We start from the raw sequence: 25564 nt of genomic DNA, 5'->3' as shown, positions 1-25564 counted from the left end.
CATAACCTTTCTAATGGTTATTTAGCCATAGGTAACGAGAAAATAGATATGTTTTATTCATGTACAACAAAAATTACTCAACAATAATTTAATTTATTATTAATTGTTACGCGTGATTTTGTCTCCAGTGATTGGCCAAAATTGGTCGCTTTTAGAATCTGGTGCTCTAAGCATAACTGTCCCATGTTAATAGCGAGTCCCATAACAAATGGGACAGTATAGCGATCATACAGCTGTAACAGCGAATTTAGCATTGACATCAATATAATCAGGTTGGTTGCAAGCAGAAAGAACAATACTAGCTGGGCTGCTAGCTGTTTGTGCTACTAATAACACTTGCAGTCTATCAAATTAACATGATTCTATGATTTAGCTTCAATGACGATGGAATATAGCCGAATCCAAAGCCTAACCCATCAGCGCATTTGATCATGTAATGGATATTACGAACGATTCACATTTGATTTCCGTAGTCACAAATTACCGAACCACTGGCAGGTAGCATAATCTTCGGACTTAGTTGTGAATTGGAACAGTCAAGCCTGACTTCCCGAGCTACATCTCCAGTATTGTCGTCCCATACGACTAGTGAACCTAAATGTGTCCCACACACATAGCACACCATCCTGGCAATGGCAACTAGATGCGCCCATCTCGGCCTGCCACAGGTCTATGAAAATACATGTGATAGGACGGTAAGGTGGAGATAGGTGAACGGTAAGTTGTTATGATATGCTTATTCCGCTTCATTGAACTCATATGCTTCAAAAATAAGTTAGTTTTTTTGAGATCATAAGCCGTTTTTCGGAGATTTTAATATATAAGAATGCTTTTTTAAAAAAATATTAATATCGAATGCACTTTTCCCTATTTTCATTCTAGACAGACAACACAGTCAACAAGTCCAGGTGACAATTTCACACATGCCACCGTACTGCAAACAACCATCGATAAAACCTATGAGTGCGGAATGTGTGACCAATCATTCCCCAAGAAGAGAAAGCTGGCAGTTCACAAGCGCGTACATGCCGGCACGCGACCGTACTCCTGTGATATTTGCGGTAAAACATACACCAAGGGTATAAATCTAAGCCGGCACAAACGGATACACACCGGCGAACGACGGCACCGTTGTCGGATATGTGGCAGAGAATTTTTCACTTCTGAGCAATTGGATCAGCACCGGCTTACCCATAAAGATCAGGCTTACATTTGCGATATCTGCAGTAGGAAGTTTACCGAAAACAGTAGTCTCACGCGACACAGACTTATCCATGCAGGTAAGAGATCGCACAAGTGCGATATTTGTGGCAAAGAATTCATAACTAGTGCTGAACTCACTCGCCACATGCGCATGCATACTGGCGAGCGTCCGTATAAGTGTGATATCTGCGGCAAAGGCTACGTAGAAAGCAGCAGTTTGAAACGTCACCAGCGTGTTCACATCGATATGAATCTTGCGGATCAAATATTTAGTTGCGACATCTGTGGTAGAAAGTTTCTTGAATCTAAAGAACTTACGCAGCACAAACTTATCCACAGCAAAGATCGAGAATTCAGATGTGAAGTCTGGTGGCGGGTTTAAAAAATATTCTCACATGACTCGGCACATGCAAATCCATACAAACGAACGCCCGTACAAATGTGACCTCTGCGGGCAGGAGCACATTTGACCCAGCATAATCGCAGGCATGTTGGCGAACGACCCCATGGCTGTGAATAGTGTGGAAAAAGATTCGTTGAACGTAGTCATTTGATGGGACACAAGAAGCTGCACGAAAGGTCAAGGAATGGTAGCAGGCGAAAAGGAAAAATTAATGATTCTACCGTGACCGAAAGCATCCACGCGGTCACTGGAGGCGGTAATGGGAAAATAGAAGAGGAAAAGCAAGTTCTAACATAAATTATCTGATTGAAAGCAATGTAAATAGAAATCTTGTTTATTATCAAAATGTATTTAGTAACTTTCAATATTTAATTGCGGCGCCATTAAATGGCCCTGTTATCAACAATCGACACTATAAAAATTATCCACTCCCTTACCAACGGCCTGCTGAACACTCTCGTAACCATTGTCTTGTAGGAGCTGTTCTAGTTCAAGCCCCACACACATAGCACACCATCCTGGCGACCAGATGCGCCCATCTCGGCCTGCCACTGGTCTATGAAAATACATGTGATAGGACCGCAATGGCCGTTTAGGGTGAACTGCAATAGGTGGCTATCGAGTCGGAACACTTTAACAGTGTGGCCCTGGCTGCCAGTCATGACTGTACCGCCCGCCAAACATGTCACCGGTAACCCTGCTGGTGAAACTCCAGAATACATCGAAGCTCCTCCTCGGATGCGTTATGTTGAGCTGGCAACGCTGTGGACGGATTGCTGAAATAAACTAATGCTTCCTGCCGAACCGGTGCGTACGTGGGCTAAAAAAGAATAATAATTAAGGCACTTGATGACATACTTATTGCAGACTGAAAATTAAATGACTTAGAATATGCAGTATTTCAAAATAACAAATAAAATCTGTCTGTTCTGCGCCCTACGTGAGCTTAAAAAATTGTTTGAAACATAGGACTTACTTCGCCCATATGCAGACGTAAACCCCAACGACAACCTTGCGTGTACGTTTCTAGTCTCAGAGAATCGATTCGTCCACTCAACCGTGCGACTATCACTTTGTCACCGGCGAGCTTTATGTTAGTTACCCCATTGTTGTGGATGTTTTCGGCTTCATATATACCCTGCAATGAAACGTCTGTCAATAGTTGTAATAAAAAACAAGTGACTCCATACAATTTACCTTAAAGTTACCAGTCGTTTCCTCCCAGAACTCCAACTGCCCATCTGCACACCCAATCTCTATGAAATTATCAAAAAAGTCCATCATCCAGATCGGCGATGTCTAGTAACATTTCTTCCGCGCTGAACCTCCTTCTCCAGGTGGCTGAGAACATTCGCCAGCGCTCATCTGCTGCTGGGGTGGGATGAAGCCGTATGATTGGACTTACTCTCCACCGCTGCTACATCATAACCCTTGGTTGAATTATTCCACAAAAACCGGATTCGCAGATCCGCACAAATACCTTTTGGGCATACACGATTATCATTTGTAAAATGTTTCTCATACTGAACGGTAAAATGAAAATATTTTCCTGCATCTAATTCTGATGATTGTGCCTGGTGTAGTTAAACTGTAGTTTTTTCTTCAGTGTGAAAGCAAAACTGGTCGGCGAACTCTCGGGAAACGGGAGACAGCTGATGTTTTTGGATTCCTTGGCAGGATGAAAAACATAACAGATAGGTAGAGAAAACAGGAAAAAACAAAAAAGATGTCATCGATGTTTGAAGAGCACTTTTCACTTTAGAGCAGCGTTGTCAGATGGTTCTAAGTTTGTTCTATAGTACACAGAAGTTGCTCCGGAGCAAACAGAAGCAGAAAATACTTTCTTTTTACTCCAGCTTGCTAACGGAAGAAGAAAAAAGAGAAGAGAACATAGGAACGATTTTCTCTGTTTGCTCCGGAGTACTTCCACTTTCTACTGGTACTGGAACAAATCTAATATCGGTATAGTTCTAAATAAAAAATAGGTATTTATCGGTGTGAAGTTACCTGCAAATTATTGGTTCTAAATAATAGATCATTCAAATGTTATGTAATCAAACCCACCGAGCTCAATCGATTTCAGAATCGGTTGTTGAGCTTCATTTGAAATTTTAATAGTAACCTGGCAGATTGCTGAATCAATTTCCGGATGATTTGATGTGGAAATGTGAAGACATTTTCTAAAAAGGGCCATACGTAATATTAATTGATCGCATTATATGAAAATCGTTATTTTTTGGTAAGAAAAAATTAATCGGTATTTTAGTAACTTTATTGGTATTGAAAGTAAAAATCGGTTTAGATATCGATGAATCGGTATATTCTGCAGCACTGTTTTTGGGTTCATCTACGTCAAAACAATGTTTTTGACAAATTGGAATGAACTCTTGGAGTTCATACCCAGTAAACAAAACGGCGAATTGAGTTCTACAAGATGACGACACGAATGAACTCATGATGAATGAAGTTCATGTTTGACAATTCTCGGTGGTTTGTTTACTTTGTCAGTTACATGAGTGCGAGTGCAACGGGTGCTCATCTGTTACATTCAAACTTATGTAACTTCCATGTGAACAAACCACCGAAAATTGTCAAACGAAGTTCATCCGGCTCATTTTGGGGGGTTATGTCGATTGGTGTAATGCCTAATAGCCAGATTAAAATAGATGCCGGCGAGCGGTAGGCTACTGGAACTTTGTTATAAGCTACCCGCCGTAACTTTATTTCATATTCCCCACCCGAAGTTCATCCAAATGGTGTAAAAGTATAGAGAATCGAGGTAAAACAGAACAGGGGAATACAGAGTAAAATGGGCAGTTCGAAGAATTTTTGATTTTTTCAATAGTTAGAGACACCAAATTAACGTGACAGTATTCAGAATCGATCCAGCAATGAAAACGGAAGCTGTTCTGCATATAAAATTTTTTGACGAGAAAGGTCTATTAGCACAGGCGAGTTGAGTCAAACGTCAAACTTTTTAAATCGCCTGATCATGTTCGTCCGCATTTTTTTTGACAGGGTGCAGGGATATCGAAATGATGTTTGACAGTGTTGCTATATTTATAGGAAAAGATTGTCATTATTTTTGACAAATGAAATTATTATCGTTAAAAAAGTAAAAATAACTAAATTAAACTGAAATTGTGCGGCAAAGTGAAACAAGTATTTATCATGCATTTACCGTATACGTAGTTGATTAACTGTAACAGAAATAAGACAGGAACAATACTATAATCTAAAATTATTCAGATAATTGTTTCATTAAACCTTACTAAACATTCATGACATGGAAAAACGGTGGCTTCCATTAATATAGTGGATTCAAGATACAAAACATTGTTGGAAAAAAATAAATTAACAAAATTCCATTTTCATTAATAAAAATAGCAACACTGGTCGGAAGATTTCGGTAGGGTGAAACCCGGTCAAACCACAGTCTATAGAGAACAGTTGCACAAAGAGTGAAGTCAAAAAAGCCTACCTATCGAGCACAATTGGAATACATCTCTGATAAAGGCCCTAGTATAAAGGTACGCAGAGTGTGCAGAAAGTGAAGCCGAAAAAAGTCTACCTATCGAGCAAAATTAGAATCCAACTTTGCTGCAGAGGTATCAGAGATGTATTCCAATTGTGCTCGATAGGTAGGCTTTTTTTGACTTCACTCTTTGCGCAACTGTTCTCTATAGACTGTGATCTCTGATACCTCTGCAGCAAAGTTGGATTCTAATTTTGTTCGATAGGTAGACTTTTTTCGGCTTCACTTTCTGCACACTCTTTGCGTTCCTTTATAGTAGGGCCTTTAGGTCAAACTAGAGCACTCTAGCGAAGACTACATATTAAGAAGACTGATATCTCTTTCCCTCCCCCATACAAACAAGAGGCGACAGAGGTTGCAGCACCTCTGTCGTATGAGGGTAGGAAGCTTAATGTAACAGTGTATATGTGTGTGTGCATCAATATGGGTAGCACCACCTTTATCCGCAAGTGGCGTTGCTGTTACTGTCTCCAGATTCTGGACAGAGTTGCCAGTCTTCTTGATATGAAGTCTTCGACTCTAGTTAGAGTGTGGCCAAGCGGCCATGACGTATCCAAACGAACATGGAATTTGACGTATACATAATAGAAATACGTCAAATTTCATGTTCGTTTGGATACGTCATGGCCTCTTAGCCACACTCTAACTAGAGTGCTCTAGGTCAAACAGGTTCTTCCCAAAGAGAATAGTGAAAGATAAAGGCCCTAGTATAAAGGTACGCAAAGAGTGTGCAGAAAATGAAGCCGAAAAAAGTCTACCTATCGAGTAAAATTAGAATCCAACTTTGCTGCAGAGGTATCAGAGATGTATTCCAATTGTGCTCGATAGGTAGGCTTTTTTTGACTTCACTCTTTGCGCAACTGTTCTCTATTGACTAATCTATGTGGAGTTGTGTTAGTGCGAGATTGAGGTTAAATCGGGTAGTTTTTTTGCCAAATGAGGTTAAATCAGATGGCGAATTGAAAACATAGCGTTATATGTATGTTGTCTATACACATTGCAACTGTGTTGGTGTCCTAGACGTCAAATAAGTCAATAGACTGTGGTGAAAGAGACGAAGAGTGAAAATCAGTCAAAACGGCAACACTCCCTTTATGATGATTTCAACACTAGAATTTTGGCAACCGCTTCCACAGGCAGCACTTTACATGACTCCTATTATATTTTGAAAACAAACCGTATGTCGATCGTTGGATTTGTTTATCAAACGATGCGCATTTCGAAACAAAGAGATGAAATAATTCTAAAGCTTGTTTTTACTCATACATATACTCTAGAATGCACCTCACAATCACGATTGAACCAAATTCTGACGAAAATTGAAATTTCTTTTTTAATAGATGTACAATACTTATCTCCTCCAACTCAGGCATGAGTAATGTTTATTTACATTGCACGATTGATCTGCTTAATAAGGTATTTGTGGCTTCCCTCTATTCGTCTCTTTCCCTATTCTCTTTGGTTCTTCCCAGACTTTTAAAATTATTATTGCAGACATTTGAAAAGAGTATCTGGCATCTCTGTTCAGCAGAATTCAGCGGCTTTAGTATTGTGGTTTCTCTGAGAAAAACTTGTGCTGACCTTCCAATTATTGAATTATTTTTGCATATCTCATCATATTCAATTATGTCGAAGATAACCAGAAGGGATATTTCTCCGTTGCTCCAGGAGCTTCGAAATTTTTTATTGGGTGTAAGCAACTATCATTTTACGAGGAGTATGAAAATGACTATTATATAATTTCAGAGAAGACACACAAATGCTTTACGGTTTGAGGACGGCATTTCAGCTAGAACACAACCTTCACCAAATCTTCCCGAAGGACCTCATCATAAGTAGATTTTTGTTTTGTGGTAGTCTCAACAGGTTTTTAAATGAAGTAACCCTTTTTTCAGGCTAGCGGCTAACTACTACGTTGTTCGCGATGCTCGTCGTGAAGTAGCGCCACCAATTAATCTTACCTCACAGAAATTACTTAGTGAGAAGAGGTTTGTATTCGCTTCAGTTATTCATGTTCTATTGTCTATGTAAAGTTCCAAAAAGTATTATACTCTAGATACAGAATTCATCACCTTTTGCTATAAGCTCATTATGGTTTCAATACCAATTGGCGATTCTACGTTGAAACCGCTCGCAGATAGCGCTGGAAGGAAAGTGTTGCTGATTTTATTCTGTTCTGTCATAGTGCATATATTTTATGTAAACATTGGAAAAAAATGACTTTTAAACACCAAATTACCGATCAATTTGTTGATAATTGTTTATGAAAATGAAGGAAAACCATCATTTTATAAGATGATGAGTAAACATCTTGCGAAAAGAGTGTAAAACATAGTGGTTTCTAACATTATTCGCAGAGCTATATGCGCGCTGTTTCGAAATGTAATTTGTTGAGCACCGTAGCCGCCGCAACAGCATTTCCCGTTCGTCCTAAGTTAAGCTAAACCTTCATGAGATGGTGTAAATTCATGAAACTCTCCAGATCACGTGAGGAAAGAATATATCCGGCTAATAGGAAAGTGTCAACTTTGTATCATGCACAGCCGATCCTTCTCTCCGATAGTCTTCACTGAATCTCCTACGTAGTTCAAAATATAAAGGAGTTTGACATTGGTGCTGATTGGGTCTCGATTTCGAGTTGGAACTTTATTTATGGAACGATTTTTTATAACCACAATAATACCCCGATTACTTTTCGAAGAAATGTATGAGTCAAATAGTTGCAAATGGCAGTACTTTCAGAATAATTGCAAATAAAACTAAATTTCTTACTCGTTTCATTCATATTTTGGCAGTGGTTAGCTTTTTCCGAGAAGATAATGAAGATTTTGTTGTAAGCTACGACTCACTTACGGGTGAAAAAAAGCAAATTGTATCACTTTGCCAGTTCATGAGCTGAATCATAGGTGTCGCATGACTAATTTTGGTTTTGCCGCAAATCGCCAATTACCATTCATTAAAAATGTAATTCTAGCCGAACATTTAAAAAGGGCCTAACTGCATAATGTAAACAAATGGAATTTTCATGTTTTCCCTTAAAAATATCTACCCTGAACATGTACACAACGCAATATTTGATTATGAAGCGGTTTGATAACTATTTTACAATTTATAAAAGGGCCTAAACTGATTATAAAAGGGCTTAAGGATTATAACGTATTATTGTGTTATAACTGATCATAACAGACTTATAATAGCAGCGCAACGCCTACTTGTTGAATTGATCGAAACTGCAACTGCTCTAAGCTCAACTTTTCCATAACCTTCCGGCAGTCGCGCTAGTGCACTGAGTGCACGCTGCTTTGAACATCTAACGAAATCGTTTCAAGGCTCCAGCGGCTGCTCATTCAGTGGGCCATAAGTGCGACTGCCGGAGGGATAATTTACATACAATCTGATTTGACTATTTTCAATGAGGCCAATCTGGTCATTAAATTAGATTTCACTCAATTCTTGTCACTTTCGGTGTAATATTAGAACTGAACAGTATTTTTGTGTGAGGCATACAAGTAGAAGCAATATGAGCAATCAAACGAAATAAAATAGTATCAATTTTCCAAATTATAATGAATCTGGCCAAACCTTCTTTGGCAATTTTCTCAATGTTTACGTTTTGCAGATTGGCCTATTTCAAATGTATGGCTAGTAACGTTATTTTTCCTTGACCTGAAAAATAGTTGTCACTACCAGTTAACACAAATAAAATTACAAATTATTACTGTGCTATACTCCCCTAAGGAGAAAAATTTGGGTGAATATCAAATTATAATTGCAATGCTGGTATTTGTAGTTGTTTACCCCTCCCCAAGGTTTAGGGGTTTGACGGTATTGCAAACATCATCAAGCATATTGCGTGCATCAGTCCTACAGAACCTCTGACAGACAATTGCTTGAAGATGGTTGCATTACGCCTAGATAGTGGTGCATCGAGGAGACCGAGAAGGCTTATGCGCCTTTTTTATGTTATATGTTTTTTTTCATACTCTACACCTGCGCATACCAACGCTAAACCACTGGTCTATGCGCGGTGGCGTGGCCAGCGTTGCCAACATTTTTTTTCAAAAAATTTGAACCTTTCTTGAAAAAAAACTGTAAAAAACTGGATGCTCGAGAAAAACCTACTTTACCCTTGTATTGTTTAAGTCAACGATTAAATGAACGTAATTTTAAGCAAAAACGTATGTTCCATACCTTTTACTGAAAATTTGATTCGATGATATTGTTGTCCAAATTAAAAACCTGTTATAATCCACCTAGCGGTGCAATTGTGCCTTTCTGAATCATGAACACGAGAATGTTTGCGTTGTTTATATTCATCAAAAGCTTTCAAATGCAAATATTACATTTTATTATTATACATGACATGACAAATATACAAGAAAAGAAATCATTATTCGAGTTCCAAAATTCTGTAAAAGAAGAAACAGCCGCGGTAATATTGAACTGAAAAAAGGTGCGAAATCGGCAAAGTCCAAAAAAGTCGATTTTTATAAAAAAAAAATTTCGTGATGACATGAAATCTCGACGTTTCATACATTTTAAAGATGTTTGGCATTAAAAATACGAATTCGATTTCTGAAATTTCATGGGGTCCCCCCTTTGAAAAAAATTTTGAGTTCCGGCTTATATGGGAATGTCATATGTGACCGGACGGTTCAGTCTATATTTCCGGAACCATATAAGCGATCCGTGCGAAATTTTATAGACATCTATGGGGATATTATCATTTGGGACTAGGTTTGTGAAAATCGGCCCAACCATTTTCGGGAAACTGATGTGAGTTCGTAAATTTTGAAAGATGGCCGCTTTTCTCGGGCACTTCCGGAACCGTCTATGGTGGTCAATGTAGTCAACAAAAGTTTGGTTGGCCGTCGGTGACCTAGAACAGCAAATTTAAGTTGTTTGAGGGACATTTTAGCGAAATTTTTACCTTTTTTGCTTTCATCGGAGTATCGGTTTCAATCGCAATTTGCTATGTGATCGCTCGCCACAACCTGTAACTCCGGAACCGGAAGTCGGATCGGGATGAAATTAAATAGCCATTTACGGGGGCGCAACACCTTTCATTTGAGACCAAGTTTAGTTGACTCAGTCTAGCCATCTCCGAGAAGCCGATGTGACTGTTATTCTGAATTTGGATACTTCCGCCGGGGCTTCCAGAGCCGATGATGGTGGCCAAAGAGACTTTGAATGGATGTTAGTTACCCAATACTACAAATCGAAGCAGTTGTGGTCATATTTTGGAAAATTTTTCACCATTATACATTCATTGCAGAATTTATTAAAATCGACATTTTCTGCGTGATCGTGCTCACCACCCTGTAATTCCGGAACCGGAAGTCGGATCCATCAGAAATTCAATAGCAGCCTATGGGAACGTTGCACCTTTCATTTGAGACCAAATTTGTCAAAATCGGTTCAGCCATCTCTGAGAAAAATGAGTGAAATTTTTGGTCACATGTACACACAGACGCACATACGCACACACATACATACATACACACATACATACACACATACATACACACGCACGGACATTTGCCGAACTCGACGAACTGAATCGAATGGTATATGTCACTCGGCTCTCCGGGCCTCCGTTAAAAAGTCGGTTTTCAGAGCAATTGCAATACCTTTCTATTGAGAAAGGCAAAAAGGTGCGAAATCGGCAAAGTCCCAAAAAGTCGATTTTTATAAAAAAAAAATTCGAGATAACATAAAACCTAGACGTTTTATGCATTTTAAAGATGTTTGGCATCAAATGTACGAATTCCGAATTTTACGGTTTTAATGGTTTCAATCTACACATCCACAAAATCCTAAATTTATGACCATTTGCTAGACTTAAGGATGCGCTTAAATCTTTCTCTAGATATCACTATAGCAACTATCTGAGAATTCAACAAATGTTCATCAAAATGTTAGACACAATGTGCTGCCACCTTTATGTTTGAGTAATCATTTGAAATCGAATCATTTGTACATTCCCGAACCGTTTTACTCACAAGTGGTTTAAAAAGAATTCAGGTTACGATGGAGTAAAATCTTATTCTGGGCATGTTTAAAAACTGGATAAAACTGGCTCAAATTAAAAAAAACTGGAAGATTTTTCCGATTGTCTGTTTGACTGGATGTTGTAAAAAACTGGAAGAATCCATTCGGCTCAAGTCGTAGCCGAAATACGTATCTGTAACAGAAAAGTGCAATTTTGCATTTTGTTCATCATAGTGGAATTAAAACAGAAGACAACGGTTAAAGTGTTTAATGCTATTGATGCATAAATAAAATTCTGCGTGTGCATTCTCCAACCTATTCTGCTGCTTTTATACGCTTCTACCCAGTACATTCCAGCCGGAACCCCGGCCGGCTCCAGTGACAAAACCGATTCTAACTACTGGTGTCACTGGAGTGAGAACACGAACCAGAATCAGCCAGCACTCCGGGCGAACTCAACTGGGTGGCATTGAAGCAAAAATCCAATTGACCTTTCTACTCCCGTCAAAAAAGAAACGGTGCCGAATTATTTCGTGCTTTCGAAGTAGACGTGCCGACTTGTGATATTCATTCATTCTGCGACCTTGTCAAGTTAAATTTAAAAAAAATTAATTACATTACTGCTCTATTCCATTCAGAGTTAAAAATAATCGAAGCTCTTTTTTGATGGCTGAAAATGAACCTGATGCGACTCGCGGTGAATAGAAAAAATATTCATTCAAATATCCATGTTATTCATTCAGTTGAATATCGTACAATATATTCATTTCACTAATTATATAGGAAAATGTTTTCAAATGCCGGAAAAGTATATGAAACAACAATCATCATCGCTTACATTGTGCCAGGGCATACTTTGATACGTTTGATTCGTTGCTGCACGGCCGCTTCGTGTAATAATCGGAGACGAATGAAAATCTGCATGGATGAATGGGCGGTTTATTCGTTTGACGTTTTCAGCTGCGTCACTGAATATTGAAAATGAATGCGGCTGAATTTGAACAATTTTCATTCAATGAATTTGAATATTTTTAACTCTGATTCCATTACGCATTGGTTGCTTGATAGAGGAAAGATTACATTAACATATATCCTGATAAGTCTCAACCAGTGAACGAGGAACACCTGGATAGTTTAAGCATTTCTTGTCCTTTATCCGGCATATAAGCTGTTTCGTCTATTCTAACACAATTCTAGATGACCGTAATACCATTGACCACGTCCGTCATTTAATCGTATTAGCGTGTGACATTGTGCTTCTAAACTGTTTGCGATGTATGATCTCCAGCATTAGAAAACCAAGGTCTGCCCCACCTATACCACCTTGACTGGCCTGATGTAAACAAACTCAGGAGCTTTGTGTATAACTGCATAGAACTCTTCATTCGAAAAAGATTACATTAGAGTCATTCACTCACCATTGCAAACGAAACCTACAAAATGCCAGAGGCCTTTCTATTTCCGTTAAAAAACACATGGTGCAGAATTATTTCGTGATGAAAACAAACCAAACTCTTTTGATTTGACTTTACCTCTGTGGCTGTCGATGAGCTGTCAGATACCTTAATGGTTGACGGCTACTGTTATTTGAACTCGTCCCGCTAGTACCATACCGAAATACCCACACACATGACCGGAGAACACGATGTTTAGTGTGTGTTTAATATTGACATTTTCTATAGTGTTTGACCTGACGTCTGCTGAAATTGCTATGGTGTTGTGAAATGTTACCTGTGCAGTGTGACTCAACTAGATAGGTCTGCCGTGCATTCTGTCTTCCGATCACTCACAACACATTCATGTAGATTAAAGCCAAATTTTCGCCCCACCGATCCGACCCAGTGACGGCCCAGCACCCCGCACGGACCCCAACATCTCTCCATACACCCTATATGCGAGCGCTCACACTTGTCCGTCTGGTGCCTGTGCCGGGCAAGCGTGAGCGCTCGCAACGAGGCGCAGAAAAGAATCCGAAACAGATCGGATAGGTGTTTTTTTTTACAATGGAGAAGACGTTTACGTCCTAACCCAGTACACGTGCTATTGGTAGGTGTCCAAGCTACCACACGGGGTGTGGTGGGGGCGTGTCGGGTACGAATGGTGACGCTGCCATTAATACCGACTAAACTCCATTGGGCTCCGCCATCGTTCCCCCCAGGAACTACCTCTCGGTATTACTTCTGGGGGGATGGCTGTACTAAATGTACTCATTCACTCTCACTCACGCGTTCATACGTCCTGTATGAGGCTTACTTGGGTGTTCTCTCTATCGCACCTTGATTCACTCTCAAACACTCCACATGAGGCTGAGTTTTGTGCTCACCTTTTTCGTTCCTTGCGAGGCTGACTTGTGTGCTCACCTTACTCATTCCTTGCTAGGCTTACTTTTGTGCTCGCCTCACCCATACCATGTGAGGCTGACTTGGGTGCTCACCCTATCACCTGGTTCACTCTCGATCGTGCCACACTATTATACCTCTCACTCCCCCTGGCATCCCATGTGGGACATTTTTCTTAGGCCCCACTTCTGACATACCATGCGAGGCTGACTTGTGTGCTCACCTTTTTCATTCCTTGCTAGGCTTACTTTTGTGCTAGCCTCTACCATACCATGTGAGGCTGCGCTGCGCCAAACCTGCCTCGGCATGAACAGACCATTCACTCCCTTTTTTGCGCTCGGCCTTTTTCGCTCCAACTAACCAATCACTAGTTAGCCGTGCCCGTCATTTGTTGCTCGGTTCGCCAGATTACCTGTAGCCTACAGGCAATCTGGGTGGTAGCAGCCGAGACTGCGTTCCACTTCTCCACCGATTGACACATCCGCTGAATAAGGGTATCAGGGGTTGTGTCCCAGTCACAGACGTCAAGTATTGCTCTTCTTTCGACGTCGAACCGAGGACATCCCACTCACGCTGTCATCTGGCGACCGAGGTCACCCTGGTGCGCTCGCGGGCTCCTCTATTTCCACGTAGCTCGAAGCACTCCTCATCTTCCCGAATGACCAGCCCGACTGGCATCATGCTCGCTATTACGCAGGATGCATCGTGTGATACCGTGCGGTAGGCAGATATCACTCTGAGGCACATCACGCGGTAGGTGCTCTCCAGTTTCTGTAGGTAACTGGTTACCCTCAGTGCTCTTGACCATGACGGGCCGCCGTACCTGAGGATAGATACGGCAACGTCTGCCAGTAACCTACGTCTACTGGCGCACACCCTTGACCTGTTGGACATCATCCTCGATAGAGCCGCAACAGCAGTCGACGCTCTCTTGCATGCATAGTCGACGTGGCTGCCGAAGGTCAGTTTGTCGTCTATAATGACTCCGAAAGACTTCAGACTCCGCTGTGAAGTGATCGCGACTTCTCCCACATGGATAACTGCATGTTGCGCCGACTTGCGGTTGTTGACGATAACTACCTCCATGGTTACGTCGTCGGCAAAGCCGATGATCTTGACCCCAGGAGGGAACTTCAGTCTCAGAACCCCATCATACATGAGGTTCCATACCACCGGGCCTAGGATCGAGCCCTGCGGAACTCCGGCGGTAATCGGAACCCTTTTCTGACCGGCATCGGTCTCGTCTAGCAGTACGCGGTTCTCGAAGTAACTTTCCAGGATCCGGTACAGATCCACCGGTAGACCAAGCCGGTGTAACGAGAGCGCGATGGCATCCCAGCTTGCGCTGTTGAATGCATTCTTCACGTGAAGTGTCACTAACGCACAGTATCGAATGCCTCGTCTTTTTCGTTGGATCGCTATCTCGGCAGTCTTTATCACTGAGTTGAGAACGTCCACTGTGGACTTACCCTTCCGAAAGCCAAACTGGTTGCTTGACAGGCCTTCCGTACCTTCTGCGTACGGGGTTAGCCTGTTGAAGATAATCCTCTCAAACAGTTTGCCAGTCGTGTCGATCAGACAGATTGGTCTGTACGCCGATGGGTCGCCTGGCGGTTTCCCGGGCTTCGGCAACAGCACCAATTTCTGTCTTTTCCATCTATCGGGGAAACGGCACTCGTCAAGGCACCTCTGCATAGCTAGCCTGAACATGTTCGGGTTCGCTATGATCGCTGCCTTGAGAGCGCTGTTTGGAACTCCATCCGGCCCTGGAGCTTTGTTCATTGCTAGGGATTTAGCCACTGCGAGTAGTTCTTCATTCGTCACCGGAGCCACCATTTCGGCCGTACCCGCACTGTCTCGTAGTGCAGGTGGCCAGGGGCTTGTGGCTCGAGACGGGAAGAGTACTTCGATAATTGTCGCCAACCGGTCCGGAGACCGTTCTGGGGGTGAAGAGCCCCCTTTGGTCTTGGTCATCACGATCCTGTAGGCGTCGCCCCACGGATTCGCGTTGGCACTCTCACACAAGTTGTCGAAACACGCTCTCTTGCTGCTTTTAATGGCCTTGTTAAGGGCCAATTTCGCAGCTCGAAACACTTCACGGCGGTTCTCTCGCATCCTCGGTGCGAGCTCTTTGCATCCTATGTCTAGCTCCGAGGCAGGCTGGTCGTAGAGCTGCAATCTCGGCACTCCACCAGTATACCGGGCATCTGCCGTTTCTTGGCAGGGTTTTTCTCGGCATAGTGGCGTCGCATGCGCGTGATAGAACAGCTACCAGCGCATCCCCGCTTAGACTGTCGGTGTTGGCCTCCAGTCCCAGGGCCGCGGTGAAAGCTTCGTTGTCGAAGTGATTGGACTTTCACCCGCGTACCTGACAGGGATCTCCCGCCCTCGGATGCTGCACACCATAGTTGATCCTAAAGCGGATTGCTAAATGGTCGCTATGGGTGTAGCCTTCGTCTACCCTCCATTCCATGCCTGGAACCAGACTCGGGCTGGCAAATGTTACGTCAATCCACGCCTCCACCCTGTTTCTACGGAATGTACTAGCGGAGCCATTATTAACTAGCACAGAATCGAGTTTCGCAAGCGCCTCCATTAGCGCTTGGCTCCTGCTATTTATACAGCGGCTGCCCCACTCCACTGCCCAAGCGTTAAAGTCTCCCGCTATGACTACCGGTTTCTGGCCCACTAGGTCTGACGAGAGCCTGTCGATCATCTGGTTGAACTGTTCTATGGGCCACCTTGGTGGAGCGTAGCAGCTGCAATAGGCTCGAGACGGGAAGAGTACTTCGATAATTGTCGCCAACCGGTCCGGAGACCGTTCTGGGGGTGAAGAGCCCCCTTTGGTCTTGGTCATCACGATCCTGTGGGCGTCGCCCCACGGATTCGCGTTGGCACTCTCACACAGGTTGTCGAAACACGCTCTCTTGCTGCTTTTAATGGCCTTGTTAAGGGCCAATTTCGCAGCTCGAAACACTTCACGGCGGTTCTCTCGCATCCTCGGTGCGAGCTCTTTGCATCCTATGTCTAGCTCAGAGGCAGGCTGGTCGTAGAGCTGCAATCTCGGCACTCCACCAATATACCGGGCATCTGCCGTTTCTTGGCAGGGTTTTTCTCGGCATAGTGGCGTCGCACGCGCGTGATAGAACAGCTACCAGCGCATCCCCGCTTAGACTGTCGGTGTTGGCCTCCAGTCCCAGGGCCGCGGTGAAAGCTTCGTTGTCGAAGTGATTGGACTTTCACCCGCGTACCTGACAGGGATCTCCCGCCCTCGGATGCTGCACACCATAGTTGATCCTAAAGCGGATTGCTAAATGGTCGCTATGGGTGTAGCCTTCGTCTACCCTCCATTCCATGCCTGGAACCAGACTCGGGCTGGCAAATGTTACGTCAATCCACGCCTCCACCCTGTTTCTACGGAATGTACTAGCGGAGCCATTATTAACTAGCACAGAATCGAGTTTCGCAAGCGCCTCCATTAGCGCTTGGCTCCTGCTATTTATACAGCGGCTGCCCCACTCCACTGCCCAAGCGTTAAAGTCTCCCGCTATGACTACCGGTTTCCGGCCCACTAGGTCTGACGAGAGCCTGTCGATCATCTGGTTGAACTGTTCTATGGGCCACCTTGGTGGAGCGTAGCTGCTGCATTAGAATACACCATTGATCTTGGCAATCGCAACACCCTCGGCGGAGGAGTGTATTACCTCTTGAACCGAGAACCGTCCCGTTGTACAGATTGCCACCATTCCAGACCCGTCCGACACCCAATTGCCGTTGCCGGCAGGGATGTTGTACGGGTCTGATAGGAGGACGACATCTGTCCTCGACTCCGAGACCGACTGCCACAGCAGCTGTTGGGCTGCTGCACAATGGTTAAAATTTAGCTGTGTAACGTTCACGGCTTCTTATTTAACTCACCGAAGGGACACGAAGGTCCGTCCATAGCATGATTACGGGCTTGCTTCTTAGCGGTGCAGATAAGGCACTTGTGCGCCTTAGTGCAACCCCGCTCCTTATGCCCCTCCTCGCCGCAGCGACGACATAGTTTGCTCCTGTCTATGCCCTTACACTCGTAGGATTTATGGCCGGACTCAAGGCACCGATAGCAGCTATCCACTGAAGGCGGCTGGGGTATGCTAATTGGGCATACCGACCAGCCGATCTTCAGTTTACCTTTCTCAGTTACCTTTTTGGCATCCGCCTTCAGAAGCCTGAGGTAGGCTACTTGGGTACCGGAGGGTCCCCCTCTAAAGCGCACAGAGGCCCGCTCGATTGTCACGTCGCATTGCTCCTTGACGGCTGCGACGACATCGTCTGCGGTCGTGAACTCGTGCAGATGCTTGCACTGGAGAGTCATTTCTGCCCCTAGCGACCTGACCTGGGCGCCTTCACTAAAGACCTCTTGGGCCAAGGCCTTGTACACTGCACTAGATTGTGCGCCTCGCTTCAGCACCAGAAGCATTTCTCCTGTGTTGGTGCGTCTCACGCTACGCACGTCTTGCCCAAGGGCCGAGAGGCTGTCGGCCGCCCTCATCGACTTTAGGACGTTGGCGTATTTGTCCTTGTCGGTTTTTAACAACAAGGCCTCGCCTCTCTCCTTGGCCTTCTTCGCGGGCCGCGGTACCTCCGGTGTCGGTGCCGGCTTCTTCTTGGTGACCAGCGTCCAGCGGTTTACGTCCCCCTGCCCCGGTTGCGCCGGGTTGCTGGTACCATCACTGCCCAGCGAGGTCACTCTCGCCCCCGCTTACCTCGACCAAACGGCGTTTGGCCTTGACGGTTGCACGCCGTGTGGTGTCGGTTTTTGCACCTTCGCCTGGTGACTTCCTAGGGCGTTTCGCGTTCGACGCCGTCTTGCGGGTGGCCTTGCCTTTACCCTTCGGGGGGAACTCAGCTGCCGCTTCGAGCGACATGGCTGCTCCATAGAAGGTGAAGGCCACTGTCTGGGTACCTATGTCGACCTTCTCTCTTTCCTCCCTCTTGTAGGCCACTGTCTGGGTTCCTCTGTCGGACTTCTCCCGACATTCCACCCTCTTGGCGTACGCCTGCTGTTCCTGTCTTGCGACACGAACAGCCTTCCGGAGCATTAGCAGGCTCTGTTTCAGCTCCTTGCTAATATTTTGTTTCGCGCTAGTGAACTCGATTATTGCATCGAGCTGCTCCACCACTTTGCGCATCGCGGATAGTGGCCCGTCCAGCGCGTTGGTAGGGCTATTTTCTACCACTGGGGGGGGGGGGGGGGGGTCACTGGTGCTATCGGATGCAGCACTCGTCGCTCCACTACGCTCCCCACGGGGGGAGACCTCGCCAAACCACCTCTAGCAAAGGGGTTTGGCACCTCCGTTTTTTATTGTTTTTGTTCACTTCATTCATAATACCCACGAGTTGCGCGAGAAAGAAAAGTCCGCCACGCCAGTAACGTGGTAAGGGAAGCTTAATGTGGGGGTTGCCCAGGTACCCCACAGGCTCCGTTAACGATCGAGCATCTTTTTCACCCCCTCGATCACTCATCCCTCGGCACGGGTCGCTTCACGCCTTGGAATTTGTTATGACCTATCTTGCTTTACCTGGTGACCGCGGCCCAGATCATCACAACCATCCTCCTTTACCAGGGCTTTGGACCTGTAGCTCTGGTTCTCAATAGTTCCAGGTACGTATGTTATTACAGACATCCCGAGCAAATACTCATGGGTTCAAACACCACATAACCCCTTGAAAAGGCCTTAAACATGATCCGTGACAAAATACACAACCATCAAGACACCATAAAATGGTCTCAATAACCCATAAATACACCAACATATGGTATTTTATATGGGATCTACCGGACCATGGTGATGGTATTTGCATGGTTTGAACCCATTTCAAACACCCATATCGAACCCCATGACCATAGGGGTATTATGGGCTTTTCGTTTGCTCGGGATGCTACTATTGAGATTCGTCATTCGCTAGCGGAGTTGGATCGGAAAGGTGTAAAAAATGCTGTTCGTTCTCAGCGGTAGGACCCATTTCCTGACATCCAACTTTCGACGCACAAAACTCAAACGTATACGAAAAAGCAACACAAAGACGGACTGTGATAGAAGTGGAAAGGAAACAATGAACTACGATCAAGTTACCGCCGGCGGCGGTGGCTGGCTTAGACTAAACTGCTTTTATTATTACTCAATATCACAGATTGAATTTCAATTGCAGAAAAGTATAAATGAGTGGCTAGGGGACGACTAGAAATTGCGCTCTGCCGCAACAAGTGCTTTACTTTAAAAATTATATAGCATATCGAAAGTGACTTATCTTTTCGTAGAATGTTCTTTGGGGCGAGTGTTGTTTACCGCCGTTCACAGAACTCCGCTCGTCGTACAGAGAAATAGCCTTCTTTTCCTTGTTCCAATACTAAAATCAGTCGTTTCTCGGTGGTATTTCTCGCACACACTTCCATACACATATGCACTGAGGCCTAGGACCATCGCATTTTGTAATTTATTAAGATAACTGCCACTTGCAGAACCAATATGTACACAAAGTTCACTCTGTTTATCGCGGCTAAGCCATGAATCCGAGAAACTCCATACACGTACAAACGCTTGCATTTCCATCAGTCAAATCTGAAATTTGCAAGACGCGAACCACAGCGCAATAGCAAACAATAATTAGGCAGCGAAACTTAAACATCCTCTCACGACAATATTGCCAGACTCTCACATTGGGCCCAGCTCTTGCTTTTGACATTGAAAATGTCTTACTGCACTATCTGGGGCAGGGTGTCATTCTAAAATCTAAAATCAAACGATGTCACGTTTTTGCGTCACTATTTTGAACGCTAATAACTTTGTTATTTATGAACGGATTTCCGTCTGGTTATCATCAAACAATTCGGAATTAACTGAAATTATGTTTTATTGCTATAGTGTTTTTGTATTTCAATAGCACACTATTGAAAAACAAGCAAAAATGAACAGATCTCGAAAACGTGAAAACTCCCATACATCAGTCAATCTATCCCCGGCAGCGCCGTCAATAGGGAGCAGCTTAGTGATTCAAACGAACACGAAAAGTTATAAATAAATGTGCCGTGTGCCTGTTTGAATCAGTTGTTGCTCTTTTGCCAGAAAAATAACATCGTGCCTATAGCGTCTCGTACGACAGATTTGAGCACCCAGCACACTACGCTTCTATGAATGACGTCATCCTCGACAATTTAAAGAATATCATTTCTCGAGCGACTTCATTCTCCCATCGAACGTCGGGCCGTAAAGAACAGCAGTAGCAATCATGTATGTTGACAATGCGCTACGATGAGTGCTGCATTTGATCACTGCTACCGCTGGGGGTGATTCGATGTAAATAGCGCGCGGCTGGAAGAGTTGGCAAACCTCAGTTGAAGCTGACTAATTGTTCCATTCTGCATGATATTGTTAAATTAATAGCCCTTTTAAGGGGTTAAAAACAAACAATGAAGAACAAATTTGAATATTTCCAATCATTGACAGTTATAATCCAATCGCGCAGTTTATATTCGTTATTTGTTGCTTGCATACGCGCAAGCAATCTGAAATTTGCAACAATCTGTTATTTGTTTAAATTTATCCTTCCGAAACAATACAAAAATGTGCAGCTACTTAAAGTACATTTCCAGGCTGAAATTGGTGAAAACCTGTGATTTATTAAAAATAATCTTTCGGAAATTTCGGAAATTCTCCAATGTTTCAGAAAATTGGAGGATGTGGCAACACTGCCAACTAGCGAAAGCCGTACCAAAAAGAATCTGCAAATTTCTGTTTGTTATTATGCATGAAGGCAGTCCTTCCATCAACAATGCGAAAGTGATAAAAGCCGATGTCACGCTTCAAACTATCAGTATTTCAAATTATCTGTTGAAGGGGAAGGTTGTTTGTTTGTTTCCAATTTTAATTATTTATCGGATGTAAGCAGCGCGCGGCTGGAAGAGACGGTAAAACGTTGTTGCGGCTGACTGATTGTTCCATTTCGCATGTTATTTTTGCAAATTAAAAGCCCTTTTCAGGGCAATAACCAACAATGAAGAACAAATTTGAATTCTTGACAATGACGATAACCTAATTCCGCCGTTTATATTCGATACTTGTTACTTGCGCGTACATTGACAATCTGAAATTTACAACAATCTGTGATTTGTTTAAAATTATCCTTCCGAAACAATACAAAAATGTACAGTTATTTAAAAGTATATTGCCATGCTGAAATTGGCGAAAATCAAACCAAATCCAAAAGTCTGCAATATTATAGAAATCGGAGGATGTGAAAAATACGCAAATATTTTTTCGTTATTCTGCATGAAGGTAGTCCTTCCATCATCAGTGCGAAAGTGATAAAAGCCGATGTCACGTTTCAAGCTATCAGTATTTCATATTAGATTCTGAAGGGAAAGGTTGTTTCTTTTTATTTAGAAATATTTATCTGATGCAAGTACCCTCTCCTAGGTTGACGGGTTTGACGGTATTGCAAACATCTTTAAGCATATTTGAGCAGACACCTGCTTTAGGATGGTTATTGCATTGCGCCTCGATAGTGGTGCATCGAGGAGACCGAGAGGGCTTATGGGCCTTTTTTATGTTTTGTGTTTTTTCATACTCTGCACCAGCCCAAACTTACAGTCAACTAAGAGCCTGTGCACACTGGCGTGGCCGATTGGCGGGTCGCCGTGGATTGACTTTTTCTGTGGGCTGTGTTTGCAGACATTGTTCAACAGCTTAACGGCAGTCTTTGTGAGCACGGCTCGCAGTGCAAGTCATTGTGTGTCGATTTATTGGTCGACCTCGGCAGCGTGCACAGGCGCATTAAAAAAATAACAGTAGAACCCTATTAGTTGTGTTGTGTTGTAATAATTGTAGTTTTCGGTACTAGTGTACAATTGTGTGCTATCTGTGTATGTGGGCGTCTGAGTATTTGTGACATGTGGACCAGGGAATGGATGCAGAACTGGCTTATATGATGGAACAGTGGGTGATCCTTCTTGGGATACGTTGGTCACTTTTTACTGGTGTTCAATTCGTGCATTCGATTCGATTCATTCGGATTGGATAAATGAAGGTACGATTGATTTACCGATGCACGTCAATCATCCATTCCCGTCCAGCATAGCATGAGAAACTTCTAACGGAGTTAATTGTCGTTAATGGTAAATATTTATCATTTTCTGGCATTTGGACGATTCCAAGTAGTTTTATTGCATGGCACATGTGTTGTTCAATTAATATTTAATAACAGTACCAACTCTACTCTTTATTTTATTTAATTTATTTTCGATCTCATGCGTCATATTCCTCTGATGACTTCTCCGAGATAATTTAACATAAAAGGGCAACATTGCTGTCAACAATGACTATTCGCTGCCATCAGACGTCGCCAGGTTTTAGAAAAATTGAGATGTACTTTCATACTCAATTGAATCAGATAAGTAGGAACGAACAACAAACTGTAAGTAGCATATTACACATGTCTTATTTTAACATCATGCATATTTGTATTAACATATTATTTACAGGTAACACGCATATCTCAACATGCAACACTTCCCATACACACGTAAACATTCACACACGCAAATATACAAATGCTCGACAGGTGACTGGGCCAAGTGCATTCACTCGTAGGATCTATCATTTCGATGATCGCCTCGATTCTACGAAACCAGTGCACAATTACGCTGACATAAGCTAGTCTCGTCTGGTGAATGCACGTAACCTGGAAACCCCAGACACGACAGGACGAGACGGACAGATGGCGGACTGGACTCGACGGGGCCTAGTTCAGAGTTTTAGGCATTCTTCAATGCACGGCTAGCGACCTCAAAAAATATGAATTCATACTATCAACCAGATGTCATATTAACAACTTGGTACAAATCAACTTAAACATTCTAGAAGAGTTCACATTTACAGTCCCATAAAAGAAATATTCATTCAAGAAATCTTCGTATCTACTAATCTCTCTTTCATGTACGAGCGGAATAATTCATAAAATCGTGGACACAGAAAAAGCTTATTAACAGAACGGGAAAAGGACTAACATAGAGGAAAAAAAAAATTTAAATCTGAAATCTAAAGAGGAGATTTGCAATGGCAAAGGAATATGAAATAGCAATAAGCGGTAAATATCAGCCTCAAGGTAAATTATGGAAACGCAAAGGTAAGAATGCATTACAACCAATAATAATAATAATGATACTGAATGATACTAAATAATTATTTTAATATTAAAAAAGGAGTTTAAATGGCGCCCATGCGCTAATTCGTCCTAGTTAAAATTTGGGTTGAAGGGGGCATGCATTTTTGGCCTAGGGCGAAATGCCGATCAGACCGGTTCTACACCAAAAATGTACTATAAGGAAATATTTATCTGATGCAAGTAGCGTGAGAAGGCAAACCTTTTTTTACAGCTGACTAATTGTTCCATTCTGCATGTTATTTTTGTTAAACCAAAAGACCTTAGTCAGTTTAGTACTTTTCATTCCATAGCACGCGTGTTTGTGGATTCCGCAAATAGTCCTTTTCAGGATTCCACCAATGGACTCCAAATATAGAACATTTCAGAGTTAATGTAAATTAAACCACCGAATATATAAAGATCCATATGTTAAACTTTCTTCGTTTACGAATAGTTTGAGTTATGACCAGTTATTTTTCTATCGTGCTTGCAAACATTTAATTTGTTAGCAGGTATTTAAAGATAGATGTAAGATTTTGTTTGTGAGCATAATTAATTTATGTTCCCATTTCGTGGATTTGAATAAAACTTTTTTAAAACTTGAATTTGTCACACTACAGATTATCGATTTTAATTTAAAAATTCAACAATTATCTCTAGTGAAGAATAGCATGCCTGTGTGTAGTTCTGAAACAATCGATGGCATTAAGGGGTTTTAATATGGCCACGGATAATATTGCTTGCTTATAAAACTGGCTGCATTTTTAATGTCATCGTGGTCGTGTCTTGTACACAACCCTTAAATTTTTTATTGTGTATTTACTTCAAAGTTTTGGAATATCATTTTTAACGTCCTAAAGCATATTTTAGACTAATAAATAGAAATTCGATTTTTTAACCATCAAAAAGGCAAGCTAAAATTGTGACTTAAAGAAACATCGCTCCTAGACTCAATGCAATCAAAAGGCTCATTTTTGTCGTTTTATCGGTGCGAGAATCGAAAGTATGAAAACGCTCGATCATTTGTATTTCAAATTACAAGTTCATTAAAACTAGAGAACTGTAACTAGCCAGGCCTCTGAGACACTTTCAAGGGCTAAAATTCCACAGTGGTGTAACCCCTTAATTGAATATTACTTAAAATACAGTCCGTAAATTGGGATTTCTGTGTGTTGGATTACGGAGTAACATAAGCATAGATAACAATTTTATCGTATCTATTCTACTATCACTATTTACTTCACAATATCAACAAAATATGCTTATGTCTCTTATTCTTCACTGACTGGCGCTGTGTCGGTTTGAAATTATAAGACACTGAAGAAGCTTAGTAGTAAGCGATATGAGTACCTTATATCCTTTATTTGAGATCACTTACTAATCAAGGATTTTATTCTAAGACTTTTACTGAAATCACAAATACATATAAAAAGTGACTGAAGACGCTATTATTGAAATTCTAACTTGATTTTGTTTTCCAGTGCAACAACTAAGCTTCCTACACCGGGAAAGTCATACGGATGGGACAAAAACTAGAGCCAAACAACATAGTTCGGAATGATCAGAGCAACTGAATTGTAATTAAATAGACAACAAAAACTGAAAATAAATACTGGAAAATGTTTCCACGTACAGATTTGTTAAAATTCCGCGTAAGAAATTGTCTATAGTAGATAAGTAGCACAAAACAGTCGTCGCAATGTGGATCCTGCGACCAGGAGTAATTCTTTCAAGTGCCCCACGCACGCTTAGTTTTCCAGTCAGTTTGCCTGATGCGCTGATCGGACGAAAAAACTGTACAATTAACTGAACTGAGTTCGTCGCTGTTGTGCTATTTTATGAGAAACGCTTTTTTGGGGTAAACTGAGTTAGATATTGCCACATTACTTGTCTAAAAAATCTCTACAA

General features: G+C 42.5%; 2 protein-coding genes across 5 annotated transcripts; one reads left to right on the top strand and one right to left on the bottom strand.

The window, feature by feature from the left end:
* Positions 1-1944: 1944 nt before the first annotated feature.
* On the bottom strand, positions 1945-3754 carry LOC131683295 (uncharacterized). 2 transcript variants are annotated; one of them, XM_058965130.1, is made up of 4 exons: positions 3671-3754; positions 2804-3275; positions 2583-2744; positions 1945-2426 (listed from the first exon to the last, which is right to left on the bottom strand). In XM_058965130.1, the coding sequence occupies exons 2-4, from the start codon at positions 2888-2890 to the stop codon at positions 2292-2294; spliced, it is 384 nt and encodes a 127-aa protein (XP_058821113.1). In that variant the 5' UTR covers positions 2891-3275; positions 3671-3754; the 3' UTR covers positions 1945-2291. The 2 variants fall into 2 exon arrangements, with proteins under 2 accessions (XP_058821113.1, XP_058821112.1); XM_058965129.1 differs by having other exon boundaries at positions 3614-3694.
* Positions 3755-6649: 2895 nt separating this feature from the next.
* LOC131683294 (NADH dehydrogenase [ubiquinone] 1 alpha subcomplex subunit 7-like) lies at positions 6650-25302 on the top strand. 3 transcript variants are annotated; one of them, XM_058965127.1, is made up of 4 exons: positions 6650-6833; positions 6888-6976; positions 7037-7129; positions 7198-7387. In XM_058965127.1, the coding sequence occupies exons 1-4, from the start codon at positions 6768-6770 to the stop codon at positions 7223-7225; spliced, it is 276 nt and encodes a 91-aa protein (XP_058821110.1). In that variant the 5' UTR covers positions 6650-6767; the 3' UTR covers positions 7226-7387. The 3 variants fall into 3 exon arrangements, with proteins under 3 accessions (XP_058821110.1, XP_058821111.1, XP_058821109.1); XM_058965128.1 differs by having other exon boundaries at positions 7185-7387; XM_058965126.1 differs by lacking the exon at positions 7198-7387 and adding an exon at positions 25138-25302 and having other exon boundaries at positions 6652-6833.
* The last annotated feature ends 262 nt before the right edge of the window (positions 25303-25564 follow it).

This window comes from Topomyia yanbarensis, chromosome 2, assembly GCF_030247195.1.
Source record: "Topomyia yanbarensis strain Yona2022 chromosome 2, ASM3024719v1, whole genome shotgun sequence".
NCBI lineage: Eukaryota > Metazoa > Arthropoda > Insecta > Diptera > Culicidae > Topomyia > Topomyia yanbarensis.
The sequence above is the reverse complement of the archived record's forward strand: the minus strand, read 5'-3'. Positions and strand labels throughout refer to the sequence as shown.